The 17,057-nt window shown below is 37.1% G+C and overlaps 1 protein-coding gene across 1 annotated transcript in view; it reads left to right on the top strand.

Annotated features, from left to right (window-relative positions):
* Nucleotides 1-17,057, top strand: part of LOC135212758 (serine/arginine repetitive matrix protein 2-like) — a 153,185-nt gene that overhangs the window by 83,551 nt on the left and 52,577 nt on the right. The window contains exons 2-5 of the mRNA XM_064246507.1: nucleotides 6,232-6,349; nucleotides 7,951-7,987; nucleotides 13,933-14,102; nucleotides 15,222-15,401. Of these exons, the coding sequence (XP_064102577.1) occupies nucleotides 6,233-6,349; nucleotides 7,951-7,987; nucleotides 13,933-14,102; nucleotides 15,222-15,401 (504 nt within the window). The 5' untranslated portion in view covers nucleotide 6,232. The remainder of the gene's footprint in view (nucleotides 1-6,231; nucleotides 6,350-7,950; nucleotides 7,988-13,932; nucleotides 14,103-15,221; nucleotides 15,402-17,057) is intronic.

The following is a 17,057-nucleotide window of genomic DNA, read 5'->3' as shown; positions in this document are numbered from 1 at the left end:
TTACCACACATATCCACATCTGCAAAAATAAGAGACGGGGTGTAGGTCCTGACTGGTTTCGACTTTACTTCCAAGCCATATATATATATATATATATATATATATATATATATATATATTATATATATATATATATATATATATATATACACAGAGAAAGAGAAATATATATATAAGAGCAGAGAGAGAGAGAGAGAGAGAGAGAGAGAGAGAGACGCGCGTCCTATCCTCAGCAATCTTGATTGAGAATCGTCCTAATAATGGCAGAAATCTTGCGCAGTGACACACATAGTATGGAGTTTATGAGTACACACGAACTCAACTGAGAACCGCTTCAACCGCACATGTGTACTACACGTAGTGCGCGCAACGGTCACGCCTGTGGTTGTTTCGTACCAAATCGGGTGATTTCGTGAATTGCATCCACGAAGATCACGCGAGGAGATCGATTCTTTTATTTTCTTCTTCTTCTTCCTTTCTGGCTCTTGACATTTTCCCACGATGTTTTATTCCTGTATGACTGTCTTTCAGATTCGTTTATTTTGCGTTTGTGCCGTGTCTCTTCGTTCCTTGCTTGTTTGTTTTGTTTTTGCCTTTGTTCCTTCTGATGTAATGCATATTTTCTAAATAGGAATTTGAGCATTTTTACATTGTGCATTATTCATCCTATGCCAAATAGCTTTTCAAAGTCACACAGTGGGTAACGTTTTCGCTACATTTATTTTGGAACGACAGAACTCTCTTTGTAGAGAGCGTGATTTGCGAAGTGGAGGACGAAGAGACTGTTACTTCTTTATATTGTGACTTTATAGAAGTCTTTTTTTTTATATTGTTACTTTATAGTAGTGGTGTGAAATTAAAGTAGACTTCTGCTCATTCAAGCAGTTCTTGGAGAAGCACGAACAAACATCTACTCTCTTCCATATCGGTTTTAGACTTCATAGGGAGTTTTTTATATGTTTGTAATGACGGTTACAGTAAGCATTTCATTAATTCCACGCACAAAGCATGTCATTGCATTGTTGTTAATTTTTTCACAGAAACCCCCCCTCCCCCCCCCCCCCCCCCTACCCTTTTACCCTTTTCCCAACCTCTTAACCTGTCAGGGTCATGACCCGTTTAGCGTGAGTGATATGACCTTGCGATTCTAAGAATAGCTGCGTAAGTCGGCGCTGAGGAAAACCAGAGAGAGATAATCGCTCCGTTGTAACCCCCCCCCCCCCCTTGGAAGGATTCTTCCCTCGGGATCCCTAATTGGAATTTGAGGTATTTAACGCTGAATTCCTGTGTCTGTGTAAGACATCCGGTTGGACAAAACGAAGCCAATTGGGTCACGTTTCTGTGTCTCTTTCTTCCCAGCCGACGGGATATGAGGCTCTCTTTGCTTTGATTCGGGGTTAGGTACTGGACTGTCCTTAGTCGCTTACTCGGGGAGTAAGCCTACAAACTACTATGTTGTTGTTCTTGTTTGAGGGGGGCGGGGGGCGTTAGGAATCCCGAAAAGGTCTGAAAAAGGTGTTTCACGTTGAGTTAAAGATACAGGGATTTTAGGATAGGATGTTTATGATTTATTTATTAGAATGAAAATTTAAAAAAATGAATAATGTGCTTGTTAAACTGTACTGAGCAATTATTTGTAGTAAAATTTAACATGTTTTAATTTTCGTTGGTGAATCAACACTCAATTTGACCGTAGATTTTAGCATGTTTTAATTTACGTTAAGAATATAATGTTTACAACTTATGTTTGAGGGGGAAATCTCGCACGTGACCCAGGTAAGTTGGCGGTCGGATCACGCCTTATTTTCCTCAACACAAGCGACTAATTCAAATGACGAAAATCTGCTGTAGAGAATTACAACATTATTCATCAAATATTCTTTGTTTGTCTATTTTGCTTTTGTGAAGGTAAATTGTATACTGAAATTACGAAATATTAAGAAATTCATCACCACGCACTTCAAAATTTCTTATGTTATAACATTTATGACTGTTTCCGTTTAGTAACAAAAAGCAGAAATTTCCTGGTGTCAGTGGGATTTCCAACGACTCCTTTGTGTAATAAAGAATATTTTTATTTGCGAGCATTTGCTATTAAAGAAAACGCGATGTCTTACATTGTTTTTTAAGCTTTTATGAACATTTTACCTCCTGCATACTGGCTGATTCAAACCAGGAAGTTTGCATTATTACTGCCCGTTTCAAATGCTTCTCGTTTTTTTATTTCTTTAGATTACCTGATAATATTGGAGGGATGTAATATATGCGCAGTTGCAAACTATCTTTTCGTGTAATCAGATGATTATTTCTGTGCTAATTTCAAGTGCCAAATTCAGTGTTAAAGTTTAGGAGAAGGATCTGATGTCAGTCATTGAACAAAGGATATGAAATTTTAACGTGTGATGCAACGTCGCTACCTGAGTGAAGCACACAGGGGGTTAGTGCCGTCAGTACACCTCATGCGGTGCGATGTAGGCATATTACTTAAGGTTCTTAGCAGCGTTCCAATCGGCCCCCAGCTACAACTGCTTTCTTTCCTTTTACTGTGCCTCCGTTCATATTCTCTCTCTTCCCCCTTACTGTCCACTCTCTCCTAATGAGTGATTCCCTCCTGTTACACCTCTCAAACTTTTCACTGTCAATTTCCGTTCCAGCGCTGAATGACCTTTAGTTCCCCCAGTGCTTGGCATTATACCTAAAATTTTTAAATCAATCTTAAGGCAAAGGAGTGACTTGCAAGGATACGACCACCGAAGCATCTGGTTTTTATATATATATAGATATATATATCTATATATATATTATATATATAATATATATATGTAGTATATATATATATATAGAGTAATATCATATATATACATATATATATAGTATATATATATAGATAGATATATATATAATATTAGATATTACACGTATTATATATATAGATATATAGATTATATTAATATAATATATATATATACACGCATATATATTATATATATATATATATATATACGTATATATATGTTATATATATTCTTATATATTTTACCTCCTGCGTACTGGCTGATTCAAACCATGAATTTTGCACTATTACTGCCCGTTTTAAATGCTTCTCGTTTATTTATTTCTTTAGATTACCTGATAATATTGGAGGGATGTAATATATGTGCAGTTGCAAACTATATATATATAGTATATATAAATCCAAAAGTGAGACGCATGATTTAAAGATCTAAAAGCACTGGTCTCTACTCAGTGACAATCACCCTGAATCCCTCTTAGCAATTTTTTCTGCATGTATGAAAATCATTTATGACCAAATACCGCATCACGTTCCCGCACCCTTCAGGATAGATTCCTTTCAAACTGCAAGACCGATTTTTTCCAACAACGAAAAATTCCCGATCTGATGACTTATAGATTTACAGGAGGTAAAAATCTATAGGTCATCATCTTGAGAATTGTTCTTTCGGCATGAGGCAACAGATTTTTAGTTGACAAGTAACGGGAGAACGTTTTTTGCGGTTACCTCAAATAGGTATTTTTCGCCTTGACTCAACAAGCAAGTCAAGTACGAATAGTTAATTGGACTCGAGGCTCTTCCGCGCGTAAGTAGGTAGATTCGTATAATACCCACTCGGGGTGCAATAATGTTCCCCAATGTTGAGGGACCCTTTGTGTGAAGCAGTTAGTTGGCCTTGCGAGCCACCCTGCCTAGCCCATGCTTACACACTTGCAGGTTGGTGGGCATTGCGTACCCGCACTCGCACCTTTTTGGCTCTCGGATTAACCCTTGGCATTGGGCATCTATGTGCATTATCCATGCGTTAGCTAATGAGTGGGCATTCCGCAAATGGCACCATTCTATTTGTGATACGAGCAGGGAAAAGCGTTTTCCGTAGCTACAGTTTTTGTAGTGGAGCAAGAATCTCTCGACTTGAAGGGGTGTGGTAATCCCGCGGGTGGGAAGGAGGGGGGTGATTCCCCGTGTAGGGGGGCAGGAAGCATTTAATTGCTATATCTTGTTGGCCTTCCGAAGGGTGAGTTTTTTACTCAACCATACATAAGAGTTTTTTTTTTTTTTATGCGTTCCAACGGTATTTCGTCTCTTCTTTTCTCCGCCTACAGTTGGGCCTATTCACGGTGTCTGCGCTGCGCTGACTGTTATATTTATTACTAACAATGAGCGTCACTGTCGGTAATGAAGAGTGATTTGACAATTGTGGTGATAAATTTCATCATGATAATAATGTCTCTTATTATTATTATTATTATTATTATTATTATTATTATTATTATTATTATTATTATTATTATTATTATTATTATTATTATTATTATTTAATGCAGGTATATGAGGATATGACCACTTCAGTAGTTAATTTTTATCATTATTATTATTATTATTATTATTATTATTATTATTATTATTATTATTATTATTATTATTACTACTATTAATGAATTAATTAATTCAATGCAGGTATAGGATGATATGACCACTTCAGTAGTTAATTTTTATTATTATTATTGTTATTATTTTTATTATTAGTATTATTTCGTTATTTTTGTCGTAAAGTATTATTAAACCATCGCGGTTAGGAAGGGCATTTTCTTGCCACCAGATGGCCGAAGTATCACTTCGTTTGCGGAAATTGCTGCCGTTAGCTTTTTGTGCCTATTAGTTTCTCTCTCTCTCTCTCTCTCTCTCTCTCTCTCTCTCTCTCTCTCTCTCTCTCTCTCTCTCCTTGCGGTTTCCTTTGATCCAAGATCGTACCGGAAACAATTTTTTGTAAGGCGTATGGGAAATTCTTGTAGCCAAAATACCTTCTGCCCACAATAACACTACTTTAGAGGACTGATTATACGTTTAGAATACCATGAGATCACTGAAATACAGGGCATGATCCGACCTCCAGCTTACTCGAGGGGCGTGCTAAAATCTACGGTCATGTAGCACGTTTTCACCAACGAAAATTAAAATGAATATTTTATTAGGAATAATTGCTTAACATGCGCATTACTTAATTTTTACAAATTTTGCGTTCTAACAAATAAATCATCAATACCCTATCCTAAAATTTCTGTATCTTTAACTCGACATATAATACCTTTTTCAGACCGTTTTGGGCTTTTTCATAGGGCTTTCCTATCCCGCCAACAAGAACATAAACAACAACAAAGTAGTATGTGGGCTTACTCCCTGAGTAGGCAAAAATCAGTACTTGAAAACATCACTGCTTTAAATGATAGATTACTTTCAGGAGACCTTTATGCTTGTGTTACTTGTAAATGGAGTTTAAAATTTACGCAAAGAAAACCCATATGTTAAAAATACCATTTTAATGTCATTAAAGACTAGAATTAGGAATATACTGAGTATTCATGGTATGAAAATCACATTTTACTAGTCATTTTAAAACGTCTATTCTTTTACTTTTTATTATGATTCATAATTACTGTTTGCAATCGCTAATTATAAAGGTTATTGCAGTGGTTGTGCAACTGGTATCCTGTTTACATAATTGACGGGTTATTAAGAATGATATTCTATTTTCAAAGCTGTTTTGTTTCAGTTACTTTTGATACACGGACATCGCGTTCGAATATTACTTACTTATCGAAGTTTTATAAAAAAAAAAAAAAAAAAAAAAAAAAAAAAAAAAACCTGACCTGTCTTTCATGTTTTTTTTTTAGAAATATTTCTATTGTTATTAATATTATTGTAATTGTTGTTGTTGTTGAAAAAATCCACCCTGATGTAAGTGTACATATATTGTGTGTAATACTTTATATAGCATACACACACATATATATATATATATATATATATATCTATATATATATATATATATATATATATACTATATCTTAGCAAAGGGCAGTAAATCGAAAGGCCTAGTTCCACTCTTCTGTTTCAGTTTCCTTCATTGCATTTGTCTTTATCTATTATTCATCACGTTTCATATTTTCGTGACTATATATATATATATATATATATATATATATATATATATATATATATAGTAATAATATATATATATATATATGAACTTACATAATTGTGGAATTTTTCACCATTTCAGTTACTCGCGTATTATTATTATTATTATTATTATGATTATTATTATTATTATTATTATTATTATTATTATATTAAATGATAGGAGGAGATTGGAGTAAGCCAAAGCTCAATTCCTTCAGGAGCCCCAGCAGCTAATTTCCTTTGTGTTTCCACAGGATGCCGAGTAGCGTCAGTAGCAAGGGCTCAGGGAGCCGTCACAACAACAACTATGGTGTTGTGGCCACACAGTACTACGAATCGGGCCCACCTGCCTCAAAAATGCAGCTGACCTCGGTAAGCCACCACCCCCCCCCCCCAACCCACCCCTTCTCTCTCTCTCTCTCTCTCTCTCTCTCCTCTCTCTCTCTCTCTCTCTCTCTCTGTTGTAAGAATTATTCAGTTAGTTGTACGTTGCGGTAAATCAGTATCAATTATTGGTTTTTATGTGAGGGTAATATTAGAGGTTGTTTAACCGCTTCTTAAAGTGACATTTTATTCGAGTTTTATTATTTTAAAGCTCATATCCGAGGGCTGTTCAGCACTTGGCGTTTAGGAATTCAGTAACAGTCTCTTACTGTCGTATTTCCCCCAGTACTCAAGTATATTTTTTATCGTTGTAAGTGGTAATTAACGTATTTGTTTTTATAAGACAAAAAAATTGCGCTTTTATTTCTTGATTTGAGTCACTTGAAAACAAAAATAGAACGATATAAAAGATATCTGAAGAATGTTAGTAACAATGTTCTTCCTGTAAGTCTTAGACAGTAATAATTTCCTTTGTAAGATCATATATTTTGCTAATAATATCATCATCGTCATTTACGGCTTTGCTGGTTGACGAGTCATTTGTAAAGACAACAACAAAGTATTGCTTGGCAGCTATTAAGCTTTGCAAACCATTGTTTTCACAACGTGTTCTTCGTCATTGAGTCAATGGCGCTACTTTGATGAGACTAGGCTCAAATTCCACGTCTCTTTGCTGAATTTCTCAGTGTCCTAGCAACGTAATAGCAAAAACTAGTCCCGCTAAGGACAAAAAAACACAGTTAAAAAGTCAAACCTTGAGTTGTCATAAAAGTGGCAAGTTGGTTTGTCCAACCTTCATTTGCACTTTGTTCTGTTATTCTGTATTTACTCGCAAGCTAATGGTTCATCTTAATTAGCAAATGACTTCATGTATATATACACTATATATATAGATATAATATAGATATATATAGATATATATATATATATATTTATATTATATGTATGAATGAGATAAAAGGCCCATAAAACACTATTTGAACGCTGCAACCGTCTATATCGAGCACTTCCTTTTGGTCCTGATCACTGGTGAAAAATGGACATAAGAGGTCTTACGAGAGTTTATATATACAAAGCATATGTAGGTGTGGCAGTAAGTCTCTATCGTATTTTTTGTTGTACAGTAAAAGACATTCATATATATATATATATGTATATATATATATATATATATATAATCTATATATATATATATATATACATATATATATATATTATAATATTTATATATCATTATAGATGTATTATATATATAATATTATTACGTACGTATATCGTGGATGTGTGTGTGTGTTGCATGATTCTTTCAAGTTTAGGTGACCGGATGTGTGTGTGTTTGTGTGTGAGAAGCAAATTATACGTTTTTTATTACAATCGTTAAATTACCGCTAATTCACGGGCTGAAAGTTACTGTTTTTATTACGCAGTTACCTGTTACAGTCTTTTAAAAACTTATGATCATTTGTTTCTCCTTGCGGCCTTTTTCCTTTTAAGATATACTCATTTTTACTTGACATGTTTTGCAAGGATTTTTAATCTCTTCGCCACATTTATTTACCTAATTTTTTTTTTTTTCATATCCTTCTCAGCTGGAAGACGGCGATGTTTACGAAACCATCAAAGAAGGTGAGGTATTTTTCACTCTTTAGTTTTTATTTAGTTCTAAGTCTCTGTCCGTTAATCTGTTATGTGTTTTAACCTTATTTTAAATTCTTAGTAAATAATGTGATTGCTTACATACCATCAATCACTGATGGAAAAAAAAAAAGATTTTCGTGTTGTGGTATTGCTTTTGAATAATAATAATAATAATAAAATAATAATAATAATAATAATAATAATAATAATAATAATAATATAATAATAATAATAATAATAAATAATAATTTTTTTTTTCTGCTCTATCACAATCCTCCAATTTGACTGGGTGGTATTTATAGTGTGGGGTTCCTGGTTGGATCCTGCCTCCTTAGGAGTCCATCACTTTTCTTACTATGTGCGCCGTTTCTAGGATCACACTCTTCTGCATGAGTCCTGGAGCTACTTCAGCCTCTAGTTTTTCTAGATTCCTTTTCAGGGATCTTGGGATCGTGCCTAGTGCTCCTATGATTATGGGTACGATTTCCACTGGCTTATCCCATATCCTTCTTATTTCTATTTTCAGATCTTGATACTTATCCATTTTTTCCCTCTCTTTCTCTTCAACCCGGTTGTCCATGGTATTGCGACATCAATGAGTGATACTTTCTTCTTGACTTTGTCAATCAACGTCACGTGCTAGGTCTGTTTGCATGTATCACCCTATCCGTTCTGATACCACCATCAGTCCCAGAGGATCTTTGCCTGATCGTATTCTATCACTCCCTCAGGTTGGTGCTCGTACCACTTATTACTGCAAGGTAGCTGATGTTTCTTGCACAGGCTCCAGTGGAGGGCTTTTGCCACTGAATCATGCCTCTTTTTGTACTGGTTCTGTGCAAGTGCCGGGCATTCACTTGCTATGTGGTTTATGGTTCCATTTTTCGTATTGCACTTCCTACATATGAGAGAGATGTTATTTCCGTCTATCGTTCTTTGAACACATCTGGTTCTTATGCCACTGTTATCATTCCTTCAGTTTCCTTCTTTAGCTCTCCCCTCTGTAGCCATTGCCATGTGTCATCGCTGGCTAGTTCTTTAGTCTGTCTCATGTATTGTCCGTGCATTGGTTTGTGTGACCAGTCCTCTGTTCTGTCTGTCTTTCTCCTGTCTCTGTATATTTGTGGGTCTTCGTCTACTTTTATTAGTCCTTCTTCCCATGCACTCTTTAGCCACTCGTCTTCACTGGTTTTCAGATATTACCCCAGTGCTCTGTTCTCGATGTTGACGCAGTCCTCTATACTTAGCAGTCCTCTCCCTCCTTCCTTTCGTGTTATGTATAGTCTGTCCGTATTTGCTCTTGGGTGTAGTACATTTGTGTATTGTCATATGTTTCCTGGTTTTTTTTCTGATCTATGCTGCGGAGTTCTGCCTTCGTCCATGTTCCACTATTTGCCTACAGGCGCTGTATCTGATTACTACCTGGCACTGGGCCCCATGTGCTTATGGCTTTTATCATATTTCCTCCATTGAGTTTTGACTTGAGTATCGCGTTGAGTCTTCTGCATATATTCTTTCCTGATCGTGTCCTTCATCTCTTGGTGTTTTATATCCCCTCCTTCCATTATTCCCAGGTATTTGTATCCTGTCTCATCTATGTGTTTGATGTTGCTCCCTTCTGGTAGCTTTATCCCTTCAGTTCTCGTTACTTTGCCTTTTTGTATGTTGACTAAGGCGCATTTTTCTATTCCAAACTCCATCCTGATGTCCCCAGATACAGTCCTTACAGTCTGGATTAGGGTATCTATTTCCTTGATGCTCTTACCATACAGCTTGATGTCGTCCATGAACATCAGATGGCTGATTCTGTTGCCTCTTTTCTTGAGTTGGTACCCGGCATCCATCTTCTGTAGTACTTTTGTCATGGGAATCATGGCTACTACAAAGAGTAGTGGGGACAGTGAGTCGCCCTGGAAGATCCCTCTCCTGATATTAACCTCTGCTAGTCTTATTCCAGAGCTTGTAAGTATTGTATTCCAGTTGCGCATTGTATTTTTGAGGAAGCTGATGGTGTTTTCCTCTGCCCCGTATATTTTCAGGCATTCTATTAGCCATGTGTGTGGTATCATGTTGAAGGCTTTCTTATAGTCTATCCATGCCATGCTTAGGTTGGTTTTCCTTCTCCTACTGTTCTTCATTACCATTTTGTCTATCAGGAGCTGGTCTTTTGTGCCCTACACTTCCTTCTGCAGCCTTTCTGTTGGTGGGGGATGGTGTTTTGTCTCCTCTAGGTAATTGTATAGTCTTTCACTGATGATACCTGTTAGTAACTTCCACATTATTGGTAGGCAGGTGATAAGCCTGTAGTTACTGGCTATATTTCCCTTACTCTTGTCTTTTTGTACTAAGGATGTTCTTCCTGTGGTCATCCATTTGGGTGCATGGTGATTTGAGATACAATGCTGGAGTTGTTCTGCTATTCGTGGGTTTAGGGCCTTGAAGTTTTTGAGCCAGTATCCATGGACTTCATCGGGACCTGGGGCTTTCCAGTTTGGCATTTTCTTTAGTTGGTGTCTGACTGTGTCTGTCGTGATGTCTGTGAATCTTTGCTTCATTCTCCTTGTTTCTTCTTCCTTGACTTCCTGGAGCCATGTTGCATGTTTGTTGTGTGATACCGGATTGCTCCATATGTTTTCCCAGAGTCTCTTACTTGGTTCGGCTTCAGGAATTTCTTGGTGGTTGTCTTCCCCTCTTAGTTGGCTGAATAGTCTTTTCCGAATAGTTTGTTCTGTTGGTATCCCTTATTCCTGTTCATGTACCGTTGGATCTTATGTGCTTTGGCCTTAAGCCTCTCTTTTACATCTTCTATTGTGTTTGTTTAGTCCCTCTCTTGTACTTTGTATTTCTCGTTGAGTTCCTCCTTGTTTCTTGCTTCTTAGCCTTTTTCTCCCATCTCCTTCAGTTTACTCGAGTCAGATCTCATCACCATGATTTGCTTTTCCAGGCGCCTTTTCCAAGGAGGTTGCTGTTCTGGTTTTCTGTTGGTTGTGCTGCTGGTGGTGTTGGTGTTCGAATCCCCATCAGTTCTGCTACTGACCTGGCTCCTGCATATGCCAAGTTATTTGTTTCCGTGATACTGGTGGTGTGTATTATGCCCATTATTTCATTGACCTCACTTGTTTTCTCCCTTAATTTCTTGGTGTTGTAGGCTTTCATGGAGGGGATCTTTGTTCTCTCTGTATCTGGCTCCATCCATTGTCTAATCTTTTCTACCCATTCCATCCTCTCTGTTACTTCGTCGGTGTTTCTTCGTGTGTCGTTGTTTGATACCTCATCATCCCTGTCGTCTTCTGTGGCATCAGTTCGTCTTCGTGTAATTCGTTGTCGTGTGACATTTCCCTTTCCAGTTCTTCTCTTTCTGTTGGAGAGAGCCAGTTCTTTTTCTTTATGTTCCTTACTTGGTCTGCCAGCCTCTGCTCTGTTTGGGGGGTGTTATTCCTCTCATTCCAGATGTTGACCAACCTTCTTCTATATCCTCTCTCCGTCGTGGGTTGCTTCTGATGTAGCATCTCCCATATTTCCTTATCTTCTTCTCTTGTCCATTTCTCCTTTGGTTTGCTTCTGTAGCTCCAATCTCAGGCTGTTGGTTACTGTCGTTGTGGTGGTCAGTTGCTGGATGACGACCTCCAAGTACCTGACCGTCTTCCCCTTCAATTGGGTTGAATACCTGGCTGCCGGACGAAGCTCCTCTGTTGCCAGAGGTTCCATTTACGTTGTTGTTGTTTATTCCTTCATTTCTTAACATCATTGCAGAGTTTTGCTATTTAACCCATAGCTGGACCCTACCCCATCTGGGATAGGTACTCATTTACAGCTGAGTAGACTGAGGAAATTTTGGTAAAGATCCTTTCCCAAGGAATCAACGCCGAGGAGAGCGGTCACCCATCCAACGACTGACCAGCCCCAATGTTGCTTAACCAGTCCATTGACGACCTAACCACCCCCTCTGCCACGGCGCCACATTATTATTATTATTTATTATTATTATTATTATTATTATTATTATTATTATTATTATTATTATTACAATAATTGATTAGCATAGCATGTCCCAATTTCAGATGGAGGCTTTCACGTTGATCTCGGATATTTAACCCTTTTTTTAATATTGACGTAACAAACTCGTCGGTCACATGAAGATTTTATTCACAACTGAAGTCTGTGTATGCTTGTTATAAGATTTTGCCACGCTAGTTACAACGTCGTCTTTAAACAAAATAAGAATTTGCCGGGCAGCAAATTATTATTTTTTTTTCTTTTTTTTTTGCCATGCCGCTAGGTTAGGTTAAGTTACATTAATTTCAAGAATGATACTTCTTGTCATTTGGGTGTGGGAAACATACTGAGATTATTTTCAAGAAGATTCTATGGTTAGTTTCAAAGATATGGCGTCCCGCTTTTTTCAGGGAAGGTCCTTGTAGTGTGTTCCCTAACTGTAACCGAATACTGGCCATTCCCTGAAAGAGCGGTATCCCATATCTTAAAAGCTAACCATAGAAGCTTCTTGAGAACTTTGAATGAACTTAACCTAACCCTCCCCAACCCAACCTAACCTAAACCTAAACCTAAACTAACCAAACCTAACCCAACCCAACCTAACCTAACCTAACCTAACCTAGGGCCACGGAAAAAAACCGTTGCGCTGTTACAGTTCGGAATTAAGGAAAATTTAAAATTCCTATTAGGTTCTGCCGTTTAAATCAAGTTTCTGCAGAATTCTTGCCTCATCTCTGAAGAGGTTCTTCTCTGTTGATGAAACCTGCTGTGATTTTCACTTTTTGACAGAACCTCATTAATTAGGTATATTGCAGGTTATAGCTGAAAGTCTTAGCGTGTTTGTTCATAAGGGCTTTGAAATCATCATTCAACCAAGTGATCATTAGTATTTGTTCTTAGGTTGGAGCCAATAACGTATCGGAACACAATCATTTATTGATTGGAATGGAGCATAGTAAATTCGTATATACATTACTTTATCTCATTTCTTCTGAAGACACTTATCTATGATTTTCATCTGTTAACAGATTTTCGTCTTTTAACTGGCGGGCAGTAAAAAAAAGTTATGAATTGATGCATGTTTTTAAAAAAAGTCTTAACCTAGTAGATGCATCCTTTTCTGTGTTCTGTTAGTTCCTCATTTCCACATGCCCTCTGCTCTGTACATCTGAGCTACTTTACGTGCGGTATTTACGGTATATTTTCTCTCCATTCCATTTATATTGATTCTGTCTTTCTTTTCTCAACGGCTCACCCCATTGTAGTTTCGTATCACTGATGTACACTTCTATAAATTTCAATTGGTAAAGCCGAATCCTGAGTAATCGTTTCAGAGATACATAAATCTAGTGAAGTTCTTCAACTTTTGACGAAGCAATACGCTGTTGGTATTCGTTCCATCATGGATAATATTTATTTATACCGAGTGTATCTTAGTTTCTTGCGTCCTTAAAGGTGCAATGCTAATAATCACTTCTCCGGTGTTCTGTTCGTTAACGTACGCACTTTCTAAACACATGGCGTTGATGAGTCAGTGTTACTAATAACAATGTGTTCGTGACTGTAATTATATTTGTTGCTCGTACAGTTTTCACCCTTATCCGAACTCCATTCATTAGAGCTGCCACGCAGCGTAAAATCATATTTATTTCCTCCATCTTGCATCACGAAAGCACTCACTGACGACCAAGCCACTCGGTGGCGTGGCCGGTTTGGTCTTGGCCTGCCACCTCGGTGGCTGCGAGTTCGATTCTCGGGCGTTCCACAGAGGGGTTAGAGATGTGTATTTCTGGCGATAGAAGTTCACTCTCGAAGTGGTTCGGAAGTCACGTAAAGCCGTTGGTCCCGTTGCTGAATGACCATTGGTTCCATGCAACGTAAAAACACCATACAAAATAAACAGAACAAACTCGCTGACGACCCTTTTGCATTTCCAGAGGAGTGGCTCAAGAGAAAGAAGGTGACGACCACCACGACGAAGAACATAGAAACCAGGACACAGAGACAGGTCGTCCTCGAAGATGGCGAAGTCGTAGCTGACTCCGGTCCAATCGTCACCACGGATTGCAAGGAAGACACCGTCACCAATGAGGTCGTGGCGGATGAGGTGAGTCACTTGTCATCCATTCATCATTTTCCGCTCAGGGAACGAGAAGGGGTCAATAGGCAGCTGTAGGACAGACAGACAGACAGACAGACAGAGGGAGGATGGTGAGTTTTGCCTTAGGTAACTGAAAGGTAAGACTGCCGGATAGAGTACAGGCCGTGTTTTGCAAAACAGTTCGAATACAGTTTAGTTACTATAAAATGAGCTTCTCTCTCTCTCTCTCTCTCTCTCTCTCTCTCTCTCTCTTGTGACGACGGTTTTTCAACAAAGGGAAATAAAAGGTTATGGAGATCTAGATTTAGAAAGGAGAGAATTGTGGACAGACATAAGAGAGACTCAAGAATAAATTACTTATTTACATGAAGATGACGATTTACATATTACTGTAATTTCCGTTGATTATTTAGCAAAGAATAAAAAAATTGGATGTGTTCTTAAGCAGTTTTATTATAGCATTCATGAGCTTTTTGATTAGGACAGATTAGTTCATTTTAACTGGTACGAGATGAGTAATGGGAATTACAGAAAAGCTCTCAGCATGAAACTAGCTAAGGTTCCAGGAGATATTTCATCATAATGTTAGTGATGAGCTCTTTGTAGGTAAAGCAGTTAGTGAAAATTCGGAAAATGAAGCCATTAATTATTAATCCATTTGGGGAGGTACAGGTTAACCAATATTAGTATATTATATATATATATATATATATATATATATATATATATATATATATATTATATATATATATATATATATATATATATAATATATATAATATATATATCATCTGTGCATCAGTACAATTAGTAACAGGACCTCATGCTCACACACACACACATATATATATATATATATATATATATATATATATAATATATATATATATATATTGTGTATGTGTGTGTTTTACATGTTCTTGCCCAGATGGATTTATTGCCTCAGCACATCTACAATTTCCTAATTCCGAATCGAAAGTTGCCAACCTTCTGTAATTATTGTGATGCATATTCTGTAAAATTGGCTTTCCAGCAACTAAGCAAGGAATCATCCCTTGAAGAGGCGATGAGCGCTTTTGATACCTAATCAGCGGGATGAGTGACGTCCATATTCCTTTTCCACAGCACCTGACTCCTGAAGGTCAGGAAGGAGGCGCCGACGAGCCCCCCGGGGAGGGATGGCTGCCCGTCGGGGGCGCTGTGGTGGTCTCCGAGAAGAAGGAGCACATCACCAACTCGCATCAAGTGGCAGAGAACAAGAGGGAAATGGAGGAAGTCGTGCACTGTGGAGACGTCACAAATCAGGTCAGTTTGATGGATTTTGTCACCCTTTTTTTCTATTTTTTTTATACTCGTTTCGAAGTTGGGGTCGTCTTTAAGGTTCTTTTTATTCTCCTGCCGTCCCTCTGTCGTATGATTTAGCTGGATATTCATTAATGTTTTTTGGGTTTGTGGTTTTTAGTAAAAAATAAAAAAGATGAAAATATAAAATTGTTTGAGGACGTATTTCAGCTTTTATTTTTATTTTCATTTTCGTTTTCTATTTGCAATTTTTTTAGAGGTCTTTTATTTCGAATGTTTGTCAATTTATCTATCCTGCTAGACAAAAACCACGAAATATAGAACTAGTGAAATAACCTAGAAAAAGGAACTGAATATTCCACTTTTATTTAGCTGGATATTAATTTTTGTGTGGGTTTTTTATTGTTTTGTTAAAAAAAATTAACGACATATTTCAGTGTTTATTTTCATTTTCGTTTTCTATTGGCAATGTTGTTAAAGGTCGTTTATTAAGAATTTTTCTTTTAAGAGAGATAAATCTTGTAAATTTATCCTGCTGTAAAATTATAGTAGACAAAAACCACGAAATATAGAACCAGTGAATAAACCTAGAAAAAAAAACTGAATATTCCACTTTTATATAAAAAAAAAGCTGATGATGATGCATCGTGACAAGAGCAATTTAACGCGAATGAAAACAACTGCTCTTATTGTATGTAATTGCTTGTATATCCGGCTTTGACAATTAGTCGGGAATTGCTGGATTTAGTAATTACGTTCCGTGGGAATGACCGATAATTTCTTCAAAGCACTTTTCCTTGAGAGTGGCGAGGCAATATAGATCGTGGGTAGGTTCGTTTTTCTCTTGACGTCGTTTTGGTTATTTTATGGAACTTTTGCTGTACCTCATTGTTTTAAAAACTTGAACAGACGCAGTAGGTTCCATGGAAGTTTGTATTCTCGAGTCTCATTCATACCTGGGATGACAGTTCTGCGTTTCGTTATGATGCACAGTAAATTTAAATAGTAGATATCCAGCACAAGATGAATGTATGAAGGTTTGAAAGTTGTAGCAGGAGGAAAACCTCAAAGCAGTTGCACTATGAAACAATATGAGAGGGTGGAAAGTAAGATGGAAGAAAAAGAATATGAACGATGAACGGAGGTACATTAAAAGGAATGGAAGGGGTTGCAGCTAGGGGCCGAAGGGACGCTGCAAAGACCCTTACGTAATGCCTACAATGCACAACATGAGGTGCAATGTTGGCACTAACCGCCCTGCGGGGTTCGTACCTACAGATTCAATTATCTTACTTTAAGGACTCGTCTGTTTTCGATAAACATTTTTAACATCTCTTAACATCTCATATTTTAAGATTTATTTTTGTTCAACTTTCTTACTATTACTCATTTGATCATGATATTGCATAGTTACTTAACAGGCCCGTACCTAGAGTTTCTTTTATTTCCTAAAACTGGACCTTTTCTTCTATAAATGTAATTGTATTTATAGGTATACACAAGATGAAATACTTGAAAATGTTATCTTAGTTATATTAATAAGAAAAATAGGGTATGCGGTCTATGCCCTTCTACCCGGTTAAATGTTACTCAAAGTACTGAATTTGGTTAACAGAATTTGACTTAAAATGTTGCAAGTTTGTACTGAAATTCAAGAAT

This window comes from Macrobrachium nipponense, chromosome 41 (genome assembly GCF_015104395.2).
Source record: "Macrobrachium nipponense isolate FS-2020 chromosome 41, ASM1510439v2, whole genome shotgun sequence".
Classification (NCBI taxonomy): domain Eukaryota; kingdom Metazoa; phylum Arthropoda; class Malacostraca; order Decapoda; family Palaemonidae; genus Macrobrachium; species Macrobrachium nipponense.
The sequence above is the reverse complement of the archived record's forward strand: the minus strand, read 5'-3'. Positions and strand labels throughout refer to the sequence as shown.